This window comes from Solanum pennellii, chromosome 1, assembly GCF_001406875.1.
Source record: "Solanum pennellii chromosome 1, SPENNV200".
Classification (NCBI taxonomy): Eukaryota; Viridiplantae; Streptophyta; class Magnoliopsida; order Solanales; family Solanaceae; genus Solanum; species Solanum pennellii.
The window spans coordinates 3,969,171-3,984,805 of NC_028637.1; the positions used below are offsets into that span (position 1 = coordinate 3,969,171).

The 15,635-nt window shown below is 32.4% G+C and overlaps 1 protein-coding gene and 1 non-coding gene across 2 annotated transcripts; one reads left to right on the plus strand and one right to left on the minus strand.

Moving 5' to 3' along the window:
* The first annotated feature begins 1,099 nt into the window (after nucleotides 1-1,099).
* TRNAL-AAG lies at nucleotides 1,100-1,180 on the plus strand. The gene has a single exon. It is a non-coding gene; the product is annotated as a tRNA-Leu (tRNA).
* Nucleotides 1,181-11,075: 9,895 nt separating this feature from the next.
* Nucleotides 11,076-11,864, minus strand: LOC107031237 (dehydration-responsive element-binding protein 1F-like). The gene has a single exon (XM_015232532.2). The coding sequence runs from the start codon at nucleotides 11,823-11,825 to the stop codon at nucleotides 11,193-11,195; it is 633 nt and encodes a 210-aa protein (XP_015088018.2). The 5' UTR covers nucleotides 11,826-11,864; the 3' UTR covers nucleotides 11,076-11,192.
* Nucleotides 11,865-15,635: the final 3,771 nt, after the last annotated feature.

Here is a 15,635-nt window from a genome sequence, read left to right on the forward strand (position 1 = left end):
TTAAGAATAATAAAGTATATCAACCCTCATTTTTTCCAAGTTTTTCTTCTCTATTTTAATTGAGACCTTTAGTTAAAGAAGAAGCAGTCACATTCACTACATCACATTCTTCAATTATTGTGGATGTTTTACCGTTAAGAATAATAAAGTATATCAACCCTCATTTTTTCCAAGTTTTTCTCCTCTATGTTTCAAATATCATCCCCCAATTTCCCTAGCCTCTTTCACACAATATGTATACACAGTATATATGCGGTGATACATCTTTAGGGGTAATACGACCCTATCAATAATAAGCTAAGTGTCACGTTCCGTCACATGAAAATTAAATTTTGCGTTCGGATGAGGGCGGAAGGATCTAGAGTTGTGGAGAGATTTGCGGAGAAATCTAGAACCTTCTAGATTAATCAAGAAGGCTAGAGAATTCCTTAAAATTCTCTAGAATAACTTAGATAATTTCTTGGAAAGGTTTAGAAATTCCTAGAATGTGTAGACTTTTCTAGAGAGGGACTAAAAAGTAAATATGAAGGGACTTGTAATGTAATAATATTTACACTTAGGTCCTTAGGAGGTAGTATAAATAGGGGGTGTCATTCATTTGCAAGGCATTCAAGCTTGAAACAAGCAATCCAACAAATTGTAAAGCTTTCTTCCGAGCAATATAAGCCTTTTTCCAAAATTCTCTAAGTCTTCCTTTCATTCTCTTAGCGATCTTAGTTTTAAAGGCTTACTTGAGCTTACAAGATCGTGAAAGATTTATTAGTAAGTTGTCAAATGCCGCACGAAGCTTTAGCAAATACTCTAAATTTAGTGACATAAGTCTAAAAAAAAACTATAGAATTTAAGTTCTTAACAGCGAAAGCTTGACTAATCAATTAAAGAAAACAATCTACATTACATGAAAACCATCGAACAATATAACTTTAAAAACTTAAAAATTCTTGCTCCTATCAAAATTTAATTGACGACTAAAAAATTTATTATTTGAAGCATGAAGATCTTAGCTATGATCTGCAACTCCATTTGCTCTCAACATACATTCTTTGATTAATGTGCGAGGAATAATGTTTATCACTGAAGTTGAAAATTATAAATAAATGTTGAGATGGCCGAGTTGGTCTAAGGCGCCAGATTAAGGTTCTGGTCCGAAAGGGCGTGGGTTCAAATCCCACTCTCAACATATTTTTTTATTATTATTTTGAACCACTTCGCAAACATATTTTCTTATTATTATGTTGAACCTCTTCACGTAGCAAACATATTTTTATAATATTATTTTGAACCTCTTCACGTAGAAAACATATTTTATTAGTATTATTTTAAACGTCTTCATGTAGCAACTTTTAATGAAAATTCTTATTCTGTCACAGGTTTCTAGTCACATAGCAATGATGACACGCTACTAGTTCTAGTCACATAACAATCATGAATAATTGTGTATGAAGTTCTAATACTGTCACGCGTTACTAGTCACTCAATAATCTTTAATAAAAATCATAATTCTGTCACGCACTACTAGTCACATAGTAATCTGTAATAAAAATTATAATTCTGCCATGCACTACTAGTCACGTAGCAATAATGAATAATAATATATGAAGGGCAATAAAATAGTTGCATATTAATATCACAGAGTAAATTTATTTGTATATTAAAGAAACAAAATTGATTTGCATATTAAAGGATCTCTATATATTTTTTTGGTAATCAAAGAAACTATATCTACTATCTTAACAAGATGAAAATATTTCCACCCAACGATATTTGTAATTCCGTACAAATTCAATCTAACTCAATAGTCTTGATTTATGTTTTAAGAAATCATTTAATATGTATAGATTATCAATTCAAAATTTAAAATTCGTAAATATTAAATCTCGATATTCAATTTCACTTAAGTGTGCATATGTAACAATGACGAGATAAGACAATATACCACCTTTCATGCGTTTTACTTGTTCAAATTTTATTTAAATTGTCATCTTATTTTATCAATGGAGACAAGTCAATGTAATACTATTAACATTAGGTTAGAAAAAATCTTCAAGATTCCTCAACTTTATATTAATTTCCCTTACGTGCAACGTACCTTTCATGTGTTATAGTTAGTAATTGACAATTTATAATTTTTAATCATGAAACATATGTTGGAAATTAAATGATACATTAAAATCATCATACTCTATATATTATATATACTAAAAGAATATGTTCTTCCAAGTGTATACACTCTAGTATACTCAAATTCACGTGTTACAAATTTAAATTTTAAATATCAATTAGTAGTATGTGTGGTAAGGGTAGATATTGAAAATTTTATGGGACTTTGTAAGACGTGTTTGATTTAAAGTGGAATTCTGTATTCGATTCTAAATTTTTGGAGGTTATTCTAATTCTAAATTCTAGCTTATACATATATGAAGAGTATTACATTTCCTTAAATAGACATCTCGAATAGTCTGTAATTTTAAGAGATTAAATTTAAATCATTCAAATTTAAAAAATACGTTATTAATATCCTTGAATAATGAATAAATCTAATAAGAAAATAATGGAGGAATAAAATTATATCATATTGATTAATCAATAAAATATTTTTGTTTCTTGATGTTTTTTAAGCAATTTATTTTTTGTCACTATGTGAATGGTGAGATACGTGGATACTAACTAAATTTTTTTTTTGTCTACTTTATTTTTTTTATAAAAAAATTAATATGAAAACGATGTGTCCTAGCAAAGATAAAGTAGAAGGCCAAATTAGAACTTTAAGCTTTTTATCAAATTATTATTAAAATAATCACCGACCAACATTAATTCAAGCACCATATAATAATCCTAAAAGGCTTGACGGTTAATTTCTCAAAATTTAAATTATATAAACTTTTATTAATATTTTAAAAAGTATATACTTTCATTTTATTGACATAGGAAAAGAAATATTAAGCATATAGTTTTTAAATATTTAAATTTTAAAATATGTTAAATAAAATCTAAAACAATTTAACATTAGAAAAAGTAGAAAATTAACTCTCAAACAATGAAAAATTCTTAATTTAAGAGAAGAGGAATATAAAAAAAGTATATATATCACACAAATAAGTTTTTATAATAAAAACTTTGGACTGAATAACTTAGTTTAAGTTTTATTTGAATTATATGATAATGTGGTCATGTTATTTTATCAAAAGAGATAAGTCAAATTAAAGTAATATTAATTAATCAAACTATGTAACCAAGATTCTTTTTTTTCTTTTTTATTGCATGTAACAGACCTTTCATGTGTTTCTACTTGGTATTTAATAAAAATATACTTTTTTCTTATGTGTTTCTTATGCTTTAATTATTTTTTATTGTTATTATTCTTACTCTTTAAATTTTATGAACTGTTTTTTTCTCTATTATTTAATGTATTTCTTTACTTTTGAGTTATGTGTGTCCTTTATATTGCTTTGAAAATATCGAAGATTTTTCAGAAGCAATTTTTATATCTCTACGAGAAAAGTATAAAATTTGTGTACGCGCTACCTACTTCAAAATTTATCTGTCGAATTTTCTTAAATATTTTGTTGTTTTTTTATTTTTCTTTCTTCTAATGATACATGTATATGTTGATTTTTCACAGGCACTTTATGAATCTCAGCAGTGGTAACTAATGATATTTTCAGGACAAACCATTATCCCCTATATATTAATTATTCCAAGGGTTTAAGGTTGTATATTGATTGGTTCGTTTTGATTTTAAAGTTTATTAGTTTAAATTATCGATTATTGTTTTATCGACATGTTAAATAGTTATAAAATTATTAAGATGTTGATTTATCAATTATCGATTTATCGTGATTGTTCGGTTATCAATTTAATCAATAAGATTTGATAAAAAAATAATAATTGAAAATCATTTAAAAAATAGTGACAAGTGACAAACAAAACGAATCATGCAAATGAGTTGACAAAATGCATCTTCTTCAAAAGCAAAAATTGACACATTCTAATTAATTAACTGAAAGTTCTAGATAACAAGTATGAAATTAAACCCTAAATCAAAAACATTATGTACCAAATAGTATAAACATAATTAATTAGTATCAGTTGCACGTTAAAAAAATCTGGAAATCTAAAATCGTTATCAAAACATCTAAACTAATAATTTATTATTAATAAATCAATAACTTTTTTTTTCATTTGAATTATCGACTTTTATTCGATTTTAAACCGCCCTAATCTACGCAATATTATTGATACGTCAAGATGAGTGTGTGTGAGATTTGTGCTAATTTAATAAATAAATTGTTCTCAAAGGTCAAATTAGAACTTTGAGCTATTGATCAAATGATTATTTAAAGAATTACCGACCAACATTAATTCGTGCACCATATAATAATTTAAAGGTTTGACAATATTTAAACATTTCTCAATAAATCACATATAGATATTCAAACTACGAAATCGTTTTTGAAGGAATATTGATTGTATTGAAGTATTAACCTAATAAGGGAATACATGAGAGATACATATAGGAGATATAGGAAGGAGTACTAATCCTAATAGGACTAGGATTAAGGAGTACTAATCCTAATAGGACTAGGATTAGTACACAGTAAATACTAATATTATTTAATACTATTTATTTAATACTATCTGTTATTATCCCCCCTCAAGCTGAGCTGAGCGGAAGCGAACGGAAGCTTGGAACTGAGGTAATCGTGCTGTCGGCTCGGGAGAGGCTTGGTGAGAATATCAGCCGGTTGTTCTTCAGTGGGTACATACTGCACAGTCATGGTGCCGGCCTGAACTTCATCGCGAACAAAGAGACAATCGGTATCAACATGCTTCATTCTGGTGTGTAGGACGGAATTCTTGGCCACACAGATGGTTGATTTGTTGTCACAATAGAGAGTACGAACAGTGTGAGTAGCGCGGAGTTTGCGAAGAATATATGTGACCCACATGGTCTCAGCAGCAAGAAGAGCAAGGGAGCGGTATTCAGCTTCAGCCGAGGACCGACAGACCTTGGGTTGTTTTTTTGTACACCAGGAGATCAGGTTCGGCCCCAAAAAAACGAGAAACCCCGATGTAGATTTTCTGTCATTTTTATCATTCGCCCAATCTGAATCTGAGAAACCCCGAAGCTCCAAGTCCCCGGGTCGAATGAGTAAACCACGACCAAGAGTGCCAAAAATGTACCTGAGAATGCGTTTTAGACAATGGTAATCATGTTCACTTGGTTGATGCATGCGCTGAGCAACTCGGTTGACAGCAAACTGGATGTCAGGACGGGTAATGGCCAGATACTGTAGAGCCCCAATGAGGCTGCGGAAGTGGGTGATATCGGCAAAGGGGGTGTCGGCTCCATTCGTAGACGAAGAGACTGCCATCGGTGTTGGTTGACTGGTGCATTTTTCCAGTCCAGCTTTCTGCAACAGATCTCGAGCATATTTTGACTGATGAAGAAACAAGCCGCTGCCTGTCCGAGAAACCTCCATTCCCAGAAAATAATGTAACGGGCCAAGGTCCTTCATTTTGAAGGTAGTATGCATAGCTCGAGTGACATCCTGAATGAGAGCTGCAGTAGAGCCTGTAATAATGATATCATCTACATAGACAAGAAGAATGACTGTACCGTGTGCTGAATGTCGAGTAAACAGACTCGTGTCGTGTACGCAACACGTGAAGCCGAGTCCCTGGAGGAACGTTTTCAGACGTGTGTACCAAGCACGGGGGGCTTGCTTGAGCCCATACAGAGACTTCTGGAGTTTGCAAACATGTTGAGGGAAGCGGGGATCAACATAGCCCGGTGGTTGCGTCATGTAGATAGTTTCATCAAGCATGCCATGAAGAAAAGCATTGGAAACATCCAACTGATTGATGAGCCAATTGTTGCGCACGGCGAGTGACAGTACCAGGCGAATGGTTTCCTGCCGAATAACAGGACTGAATGTCTCGGAGTAATCAAGCCCATACTCCTGATTGTAGCCTTTAGCAACCAAACGAGCCTTGTACCTGGAAATACTGCCATCTGCATTGTGTTTAATTTTGTACACCCATTTACAGCCCACTGGGTGCCGCCCATGGGGCTTAGGTACAAGAACCCAAGTTTTCTGATCAGTCAAAGCCTTAAACTCGTCATCCATAGCATGACGCCAATAAGCATTTTTTGAGGCAACAGAGTAGGTTGTTGGTTCACTATCGGGAAGGGGTGTATTTGGTAGTATGGTAGCCTGAAAGGTTTTGGGTTTAAAGATACCGGCTTTGCCACGGGTTAACATGGGATGAGTATTGGGGGGTGGCACGGGCGGTGGTGATTCGGGGGTGGCCGGGAAGGACCCAAAACGGATCGGGCTGGAGATGTTGTGGGTATGGGGTGGTTCGGGTTGGTTGTGAGTGTGGGTGGTGGTTGCGGGTGTATTGTGGGTGACGGTCGAAGGGGTGATGAGGGGTGGTTGGGTAGTGGGTGGAGGTGTGGGGGAAGGTGGTGAGGGACCCTGTGAGTATGTTGGAAAAAGGGGAAGGACGCCAATGAATGATGTATTTGTGGAGGAGGAAATAGACTCGTAGGGAAACTCATTTTCGACAAATTTGACATGACGAGATATGTAGACTTTATGAGTTTGTGGGTCAAGACAGCGATAACCCTTGGAGGTAGGATGATAGCCCAAAAAAATACAAGGACGGGATCGGGGTTGTAATTTGTGAGTAATATGAGGGCGTAGCCAAGGGTAGGCAAGACACCCAAAGACGCGGAGGTTGGTATAATTGGGAAGTTCTTGGTAAAGGAGTTGATAGGGTGATTTGTTGGAGAGAGTGTGACTGGGCATTCTGTTAATGAGGTAGTTTGCGGTGGCTAGAGCTTCTACCCAAAAGGAGACAGGGAGATGAGATTGATGTAGAAGAGTAACCACCGTTTCAATGAGATGGCGATGCTTACGCTCAGCCACCCCATTCTGTTCGGGAGTGTATGGACAGGAGGTTTGATGTATAATTCCCAGGGATTGCAGAAACTGGCCAAAGATGTTATTGACATATTCCTTTCCATTGTCACTTCGAAAAAGTTTAACATGAGAATTGAATTGTGTTTTGACCATTTTTTCAAAAGTGACAAAGGTGGTGTATGCCTGTGATTTGTGTTTTAGTGGGTACAACCAAGTGTATTTTGTAAAATCATCCACAAAACAAATATAATAGCGAAAACCAGCAAATGAAGGAACAGCAGTAGGACCCCATAGGTCAGAATGAATAAGTTGAAAAGGTGCAGTTGTACGCTTCTCAGATAAAGTAAAAGGTAATTTATGAGATTTAGCAATTGAACAGGAGTCACAATTGTTTACATGAATGGAAGAAAAACCTAATTGAGACATTAAAGAATTTATTATTTGAGTAGACGGGTGACCCAGACGACTGTGCCACAACAGACTGTGGCCATCAGCCGAAAGAGCCACCGGAGCCACAGGAACGCTTTCTGAAACTGGGTGGGCAGACGAACTTGTGCCAGGAAGAACGTACAGACCATGCTCACAGGGGCCCTGAAAAATCACCCTCTTGGTAGTATTGTCTAGGATCTGAAAATCATTAGAGGTGAACAAGAGTGAGCAATTATTGTCTTTTGTGAATTGGTGAACTGAAAGGAGATTGGATTTAATAGAAGGGACGTGGGTAAGGTTACCTAGGTGAAAGATAGCGGTGGGGGTTTTAATGGTACCCGTGCCAGTGTGAGAAATATTAAGGGACTCACCGTTGCCAACAGTAATACCATTGGAGCCATGATATGGATTTGGAGCGTTAAGCTTGGATAGATCAGAAGTAACGTGCATGTTGGCCCCAGTATCCAACAGCCATTCAGAGGAAGGGCCGGCTTGAGATGCATAATTGGCACGGTTATCACTATTTCGGCTCTCCTCATACCGAAACCAGCAACGAACAGCGGTGTGTCCTGTTTTCTGACAGATTTGACAAGTTGGACGATCCCGCTCGTAAGTGCCCTGCCCGCCGCTGGAAGATGACTGCCCGCCGCTGCCGAAGGAGTGCAGGCTGTTGTTGCTGCCGTGCTGCTGACCGTCGTACGGCGGACGACTGCCCTGCCGACCGCCGCGCCCGCGGCCTCCGCTGTTTCTGCCGTAGCCATGGCGGCTCCCCTGCCGGCCGCCACCACGCCCCCCGCGATAGTTCTGGCTTGCGGTGAGGGCGGTGGCCGGCTCCATAACAGCGGCTTCTCGGAGAAGAAGTTTGCTCTCCAGATCCACGTTGATTTCTTCACTTTTTAGCCACGAGGAGAGAGTAGCCAGGTCAACGGGCGTTGGACTGATGCGAACTGCCTGTTTAATGGAGGAGTAAGCTGATGGGAGCCCCCGAACGACGCACATGACGAGATCTTTTTCGGGAATGATTTCGTTCACGGTGTCGAGGGCTGTGATGATGGTGGAGACCTCGTCTAGATACTCCGCTATAGATTTCGTGCCTTTGGTAATTGTGTGGAGACGATCACGCAATTGAAAAATATGAGAGTGGGAAATTGATGCATAGCGTGTTGCGAGGGTCGTCCACAGGGCTGAAGCAGTTGTGTAGGATCGGACGTGTTTCTGAACCGTGGGAGAGATGACCGCAATCAAACATGATCGGATCTGGCCATCCACGGCTTTCCAGGCGGCATGGGCCGGATTGGCTTTTTCTGATTTGTCCGTGGCGGTGATGACTACCGGCGGCGGTTCTGTGCTTCCATCGACGTATTTGAGAAGGTAATTGGCCTCAAGGGCTGTAAGAACGGTGATTTTCCATGTAGGGTAATTTATGTCTGATAATTTTTCGGGAATCAGGGCATGAAGATGCCTGAGAAGGAGTTTAAAGTCAGAAGGAAGTGAATCGAGAGGATCCACCTCGGTTGTCATGGCTGCCGCCGCCCAAGAGAAGAGAGGGAACGATCGGTGCCCTAAAGAGAGAAAAAAAAACCTAGAGAAAAGAAGATCTAGGTTTTCTGGCTCTTGATACCATGAAGGAATATTGATTGTATTGAAGTGTTAACCTAATAAGGGAATACATGGGAGATATATATAGGAGATATAGGAAGGAGTACTAATCCTAATAGGACTAGGATTAAGGAGTACTAATCCTAATAGGACTAGGATTAGTACACAGTAAATACTAATATTATTTAATACTATTTATTTAATACTATCTGTTGTTAGTTTTAATTAAGAATCTAATTATATTAAATATTTTTTATTTGAATTTTGAAAAAAAAATATTTATGTGTTTTTAAGTATTTATTACGTAAATAAGTTAATTATTTATAATATATTATCTCCTTTAATTGTATGCATCTCATGTCTATTTCAATTGAGATTGATATGTTTAAATAAAATGACATATTTTAAATCGTTCATTTAACTATCCAATAAATATATGAGAATACATGCAAATGTCTTTTCAAAATTTGAGCGATGCTTAATTAAAACAATTCTAAATCTAAATATTTAAATAAAATTCACTAACAATTTTAAAGAGAAGTAATATATTAATTCTTTATTATTATTATTATTATTGTTATTATTATTGTTATTCGCCTTTTTACCATTCAAACAACTATTATTACTACATATTATCAAACTAAATTAAAAAATTGGCTATATAAATCTTCAAATACGGAAAGAATGACATATTTTAAGTTCACTATTAACATTACTCGTGTTGTGTGCTTATTTGTGTAAAAACTCATAGTGGTATATTTATTTATTTAAAAATTCATTAATACATGATAAATCTTTTCATATTTTTTAAATTTTATAATAAATCAAATTATATCACATAAATTAAAACGGAGAAAGTATCTGATAGCAAAAGGGGGTTTGAATTCCTATATATAGCCAATGTCTCACCCACCTTATGTTCCTTTCAAAAGACTATTAGATGTAGAAAAGCTCAATTTCCTTTTAGAATACAATAGATTCTACATTTATGTAGTTATTGACAACTTTGAAAAATTTAAGTCCATATTAATTATAACTACTAATATTCGATAGTGATGGAGTGACTATAAAATGTTTTCATTGAGAAAATTCTTGGATAAAGAACATCGTAGGCCATATTAATTGAATTAACTAATATTAATGAAAGTCTAAATTTGAATTATTCATATCTGACTGAATTTAATTATTTATCGTCGTCCATCATTATCAACTAGCTAGTGCACCACTCTTCTTAATTATTTATCATTATCAAAACCACCATCACCTACCATCTACTTAAGTCGTTATTATTTATAATTATATATATCTTTAACTATTACTGTATATCATCATTAATTATCGTTATTATAGCAGTGACCTCAATTGCTACCACCAACTACTATTATTAATTATTGTTATCATAGCGGTGACCTCAATTGCTATCACCAACTACCATCATTAATTATCGTTATCATAGCGGTGACCTCAATTACTACCACCAACTATCATAATGGTTAACTACTATTTCCGGCCAACATTACCACTAGTTATTACTTGTAACCATGACCATCACGAACCATCATTTCTAGTGAGCATCGTAACCATTACCATTAGTTATCATTATCACTGACACAATATATATTATCAAATATTTATTGATGTATTAGATTTATTAGTGTTTTTTTTTTGAATTTATAATATTATTATTTTTAAAAAATACAAATAAGTTTTATACATTCAGATAGTAAGAAAATAAAATCTACATTATTTTGTATTTAGCTTAAACAAATTAGGTTTTATCAAAAATAACCATTCTACCTTGTCGAATGTATGAATAAAGCCTGCATAAGTACATCTCACCTTCTTCAAACTCCATTATTTGACCACATAGGATATGTTATATGTTGTTAAATTATTTAGTGTTTAAATCTTAAAAATAATATTTATATATTTAAATATGTACTCAGATTTAGATAATCTAACTTAACTCACATCCTAATAATTATGTCTATTCGAATTCAAACATTTCAAAATTGCTAAAAACAAACAAGGTTTTAGTAATATTAAAACTAATTGGTTATAGGTTCCAATTAAGTGTTTATATGATTTTTTTTTTTTAAAAAAAAAATCACTACACAATTAAGATCTTAAAAGATTAATATTCAGACCTAAACATTCAAATGCACACTTAATAACTACAATCTAAATAATTAAGATTCAAGCCTTAATTAAGTATAAACAAATAAGATCAAAGTTTCAATCTTTCCACAAAGTGAACTCAACATCTTCCTCAACATCACCCCAATTAAAGCCTCTTTTCATAGCTGGTGGAGTCAAAAGCATCCCCTCAGCCATGCTATCAATAAATATTGGCATATTAAACATGGCCTCCTCATCCATAAACTCCATCAAAGAATTCACTTCATCATCTTTTGGTTTACATGAAGGTTCTTCTGAGGGTGAGGACGACACAATCAATTCTTCATTAACTTGGAGAACCGCGATTTGAATGTCTTGAGGGGAGGAAGATTTAGCTTTAGGTAGAGACCAAGCTGATCCGGGGAAGTTAAGAAGAGCATTACTTCCCCGGAGAGCTAGGGCAGCAACATCGTGTGCCCTAGCTGCTAATTCAGGAGTAGTGAAAGTACCTAGCCAAATTCTTGTTTTTTTATTTGGCTCGCGTATTTCACACACCCATTTTTCTCCATTTCTCCTCCTAACTCCTCTATATAATGGATGTCGAGTTTCCTTAAACTTTTTTCTCCCTGCCCTCCTCTTGAATTGTATATTATTATTCATCGAACACGATGAATGATCAATATTTTTTTCTTTAAAATCATGATCGGAAGAAGATGAAGAAGAAGAAGTTTGTTCATCTTCAAAATCCATTGAAAGAGAACAAAATGTTATTTTTTTTTTTAGTATATAGTATAGTAGTGATGGTACTATAGAACAAATAATGAAAGATAAATATAGTATGGGCTAGGTAGTTGAAAAATAATTAAACACGTGGGGTGGGGTATGGGATGATTTATTTTTTATTTTATTTTTTCAATCCACACGTTGAGTTATTTAAGAAAAAAAAAATTGCAAATAAAAAGGCACGTGAAATATGTGCCAAGAACATGGGAATAGAATATATATAATGAAAATTACGGCTGAGCCCCTTAGGGGGTGTGTGTGTGGGGGGGGGGGACAAAAGTGGATATTGGGTCACTTGGTCCCAACTTTTCCAAAACACTTTAATTGCGCGTTTCGATTTGTTTATCTTATTTTAATTTAATATAAAAATTTAAAGTATAAAAATATTAATTTTAAAATATATCAAATATATATATATATATAAAAGAAATAAGTGATTTTATAATCTTGGGCATATAATATGAAAAATAATTAAAACTAGAGATTTGTTAAAAAGGAAAAACAATAAAAATTAGAGATTTGTTAAAAAAAGAAAGAAGATATGTCAGGCATGGGTTTTAAATGGGTAACGGGTCACTTTTTTAAAGAATCGAGTAAATTTTTGTTGATTTGGGAATTTCCGTCCATAGAGGCAAATATGATAAGTTTATTAACGGTAAGGCTAAAAATAACTTTATTTTAACGGGAAGGATATAATTAACTAATAAATCAAAGTTGAGGAATATTTTTGACTCTTTTCCCTTAAAATAACATATCTTTTTGTGGCTACTTATTATTCCATCTATTTCAATTTCCCTTTGAAAAAAATATCTTTTTTTTTATTACTTTTTAATTTCAATTTTTCATGTTGATATATGTAAGATGACATTGTGTATATTTGACATGTAATTTAATGTATAAATTTTAATTTTTTTTATATTCGCGTTTAGTTAAATTATGACAAACAAATGAAAATTAGTTCGACAAAATTTTGGATGCACTTCTTGTCATTTTTTTTTTTAATATAAAAAACAAACAAACTAAAACTTAGCATTAAATGAAGAAAATAATGATTAGGAAGATAATGAAATCAAATCCAAAGTAACACAATGTATCAAGTTTTAAAATTAGTGTAATTTCGTGAAAAAATGTGTGAATATCATTTTAAAGATGGATCAAAAAAATAAATGTAGATTAACTAAACCAAAAAAATGTTGTAATATGCAATTAATATTTAATATTATTATTTCTTATTAATAATTTTATTTCCATCCCCACTATAGAATAATGATATTATGATAAATATCTACATCTATACTATAAGAAAAAGATTTGACTTACTTTTATATTCAATTCATATTTGTCACTTGAGCATTAATTTTCTTTTTAAAGGGAAATAAAAGATTCCAACAATAAATTTACATCCATACTATCATTTTTTCTCCGTAACTCTTTAATTTCGACTTTTCACATTGACATATTTAATATCATAATATTAAAATATGTTAATATATTTTGACATATTTTTAATTTAAGATACAAGTTTAAAAAATGTTTTTATTAAATTTTCTGTCAAATTAAAATACGAGAAAGAAATTAAAATTAAAGGAGTGAAATATTGGATAGCTTTTTGTCATATTTTATGTTACTTTTTGAAAAACTAAAATTAGTTTGATTAATATTAAATGAAAAATGTATGAAATCAATTTTAAGATGGACTAAAATATGATTATGTAGATTAACTAAACGAAAAAAATGTGGTAATATGCGATTAATATATATATACATTTGATATTACCATAACTCCACACGTATTAAGTCTATAGTATAAATATTTTGACTTACTTTTATATCCTATTCATATTTGTCCCTACTAGATTATCAACTTTTTATTTATGAAAAAGGATATATTTCAGGATAAACTTATTTCTACAGTAATTTAGTTTTTTGCTCGTCTGAAATTATTTTTATAAATTTTCTGTTTGCACGCGGAAATTTATTTATCTGAATCACGAGTCTCATATATATTCTTAAAATCACCACATGTTACTCAAAAAATATATTCAAACAATGATACACTCTAAAGTTGTGATTAACTAGTGCAATAAAATATTTCATTTAATTAATGATACATAAATAATAATCATTTCAAACTGTTAATACACTAAATATTGTTTTTCAGATGGTAATCTTGTTTAATTGGTCAAGGGGACATGCTTCAAGTAGTTAAGAAGATTCCTCACGTAAAATAAATAAACAATAATTGATTTTTGTAAAAAGAATATTTTCATTCGTTTTAAAATAAGTGTCAGCTAAAAATATTATTAAAAAATAAATATTACCTTAAAAATTCAAGAGAAAAACTAATATGTTTTTTTGAACTATACCGTTTACATGCTTGATCTTTTTAATAGAGTTTAATTTTCCAAAGACATTTATTTATTTAATAAGAATGATTTAATAAACTATTCATTATATTTATTAATATCTTATAAATGTGATTTTAGCTAAGGTAGTATTTATTTTAAAATGAGAAAAAATGTTTAAAATAAAAAGAAATTCACATTGCATGGTATTTTCGTAATGCAAGAAAAGGTATTAATACGTAAATTATAAAAATGATGAAATTAGTGACCGATATTTATTTTACTTGAACGCTATACTAAAAAAAAAAAAAATTAGTATAATAAATAAAACAATAATTAAATTCACTTTTTGAATGAGACAATAAATCCCTATCATCACAAATTTAATGGTCAAAATGAATTGACAAACTTAATGTATTTTTAAAAGGTCATAATCGTATACAATGATTTATTCATTTCAATTTTGTATTTTTTTTATTTATACCATGAGTATTAGTTTTAAGAAAAAATTATATTTTGTATTTAAATGTAATGACTATTTATTTTCAGGAAAATTTTTATAGACTATTTATTTATTAATTTTACAAATTTCATCCGAAAATTTGATTTATAAAATTTATCAAGCCTTTTTTTTTTTTTAATAATATGGACCACAAAGGTTACGTATCACGTGACTGAAAATGTGTGGCCCTCACTTCCATCGAGTTAGCCAAGTGAGGAAATAGTTAGGTCAAATATATACGAACCGGTTCACTTTTATTTGTTTATTTGAATTTTAAACGTAAAATTATATTTATTTTTAAACGTTATTTTGTACGGCTTTGAAAAACAATATTTTAGTCTTAAATTATTATGAAATAATTTCAATAATAAATAATTAATATTGAGGGTAAATCAAGAAAATAGAATTTATATTATTTTGATATGTTAATAATGATAAGTAAAATTGAAAATCTATTTTTGAAATACTGGAAAAAAAAAATTAATGAAGTGATTAATATATTAGTGTAACGACCTGTTTAGTCGTTTTGAGCAGCAGATTTTATTTCTGGAAAACTGGCTGAGTCGACGGATCCCACGACGAACCGTCATGGGCACGACGGACCGTCGTGGGGGTCTCGTTCCAAAACACTTAGAATTCTGAAATTTGGTACTGAAATCGACTCTCTGAACTTCGTAACGGAATGGCAGGACGGACCGTCGTGGGCACGACGGACCGTCACACATCTTCCACAGAAATTTAGTCTCTGAACTTGGTGACGGACGTGCAGGACGGACCGTCACAGTCGTGACGGACCGTCACAGTCTCCGTCAGTTCACTTGGGTCGGAATTCTGCTAAAGTTTTTAAAGGGGCGTTTTGGACTTTTCATGCTTATAATTATAAAGTTAGTGGTTTAATGTTAATAATTCAATTACTTGGGGGTTAAAAGA

What these genes read in the sequence shown, in the direction of transcription:
- LOC107031237 (XM_015232532.2), bottom strand. Translation starts at nt 11,825, where the DNA reads ATGGATTTTGAAGATGAACAAACTTCTTCTTCTTCATCTTCTTCCGAT.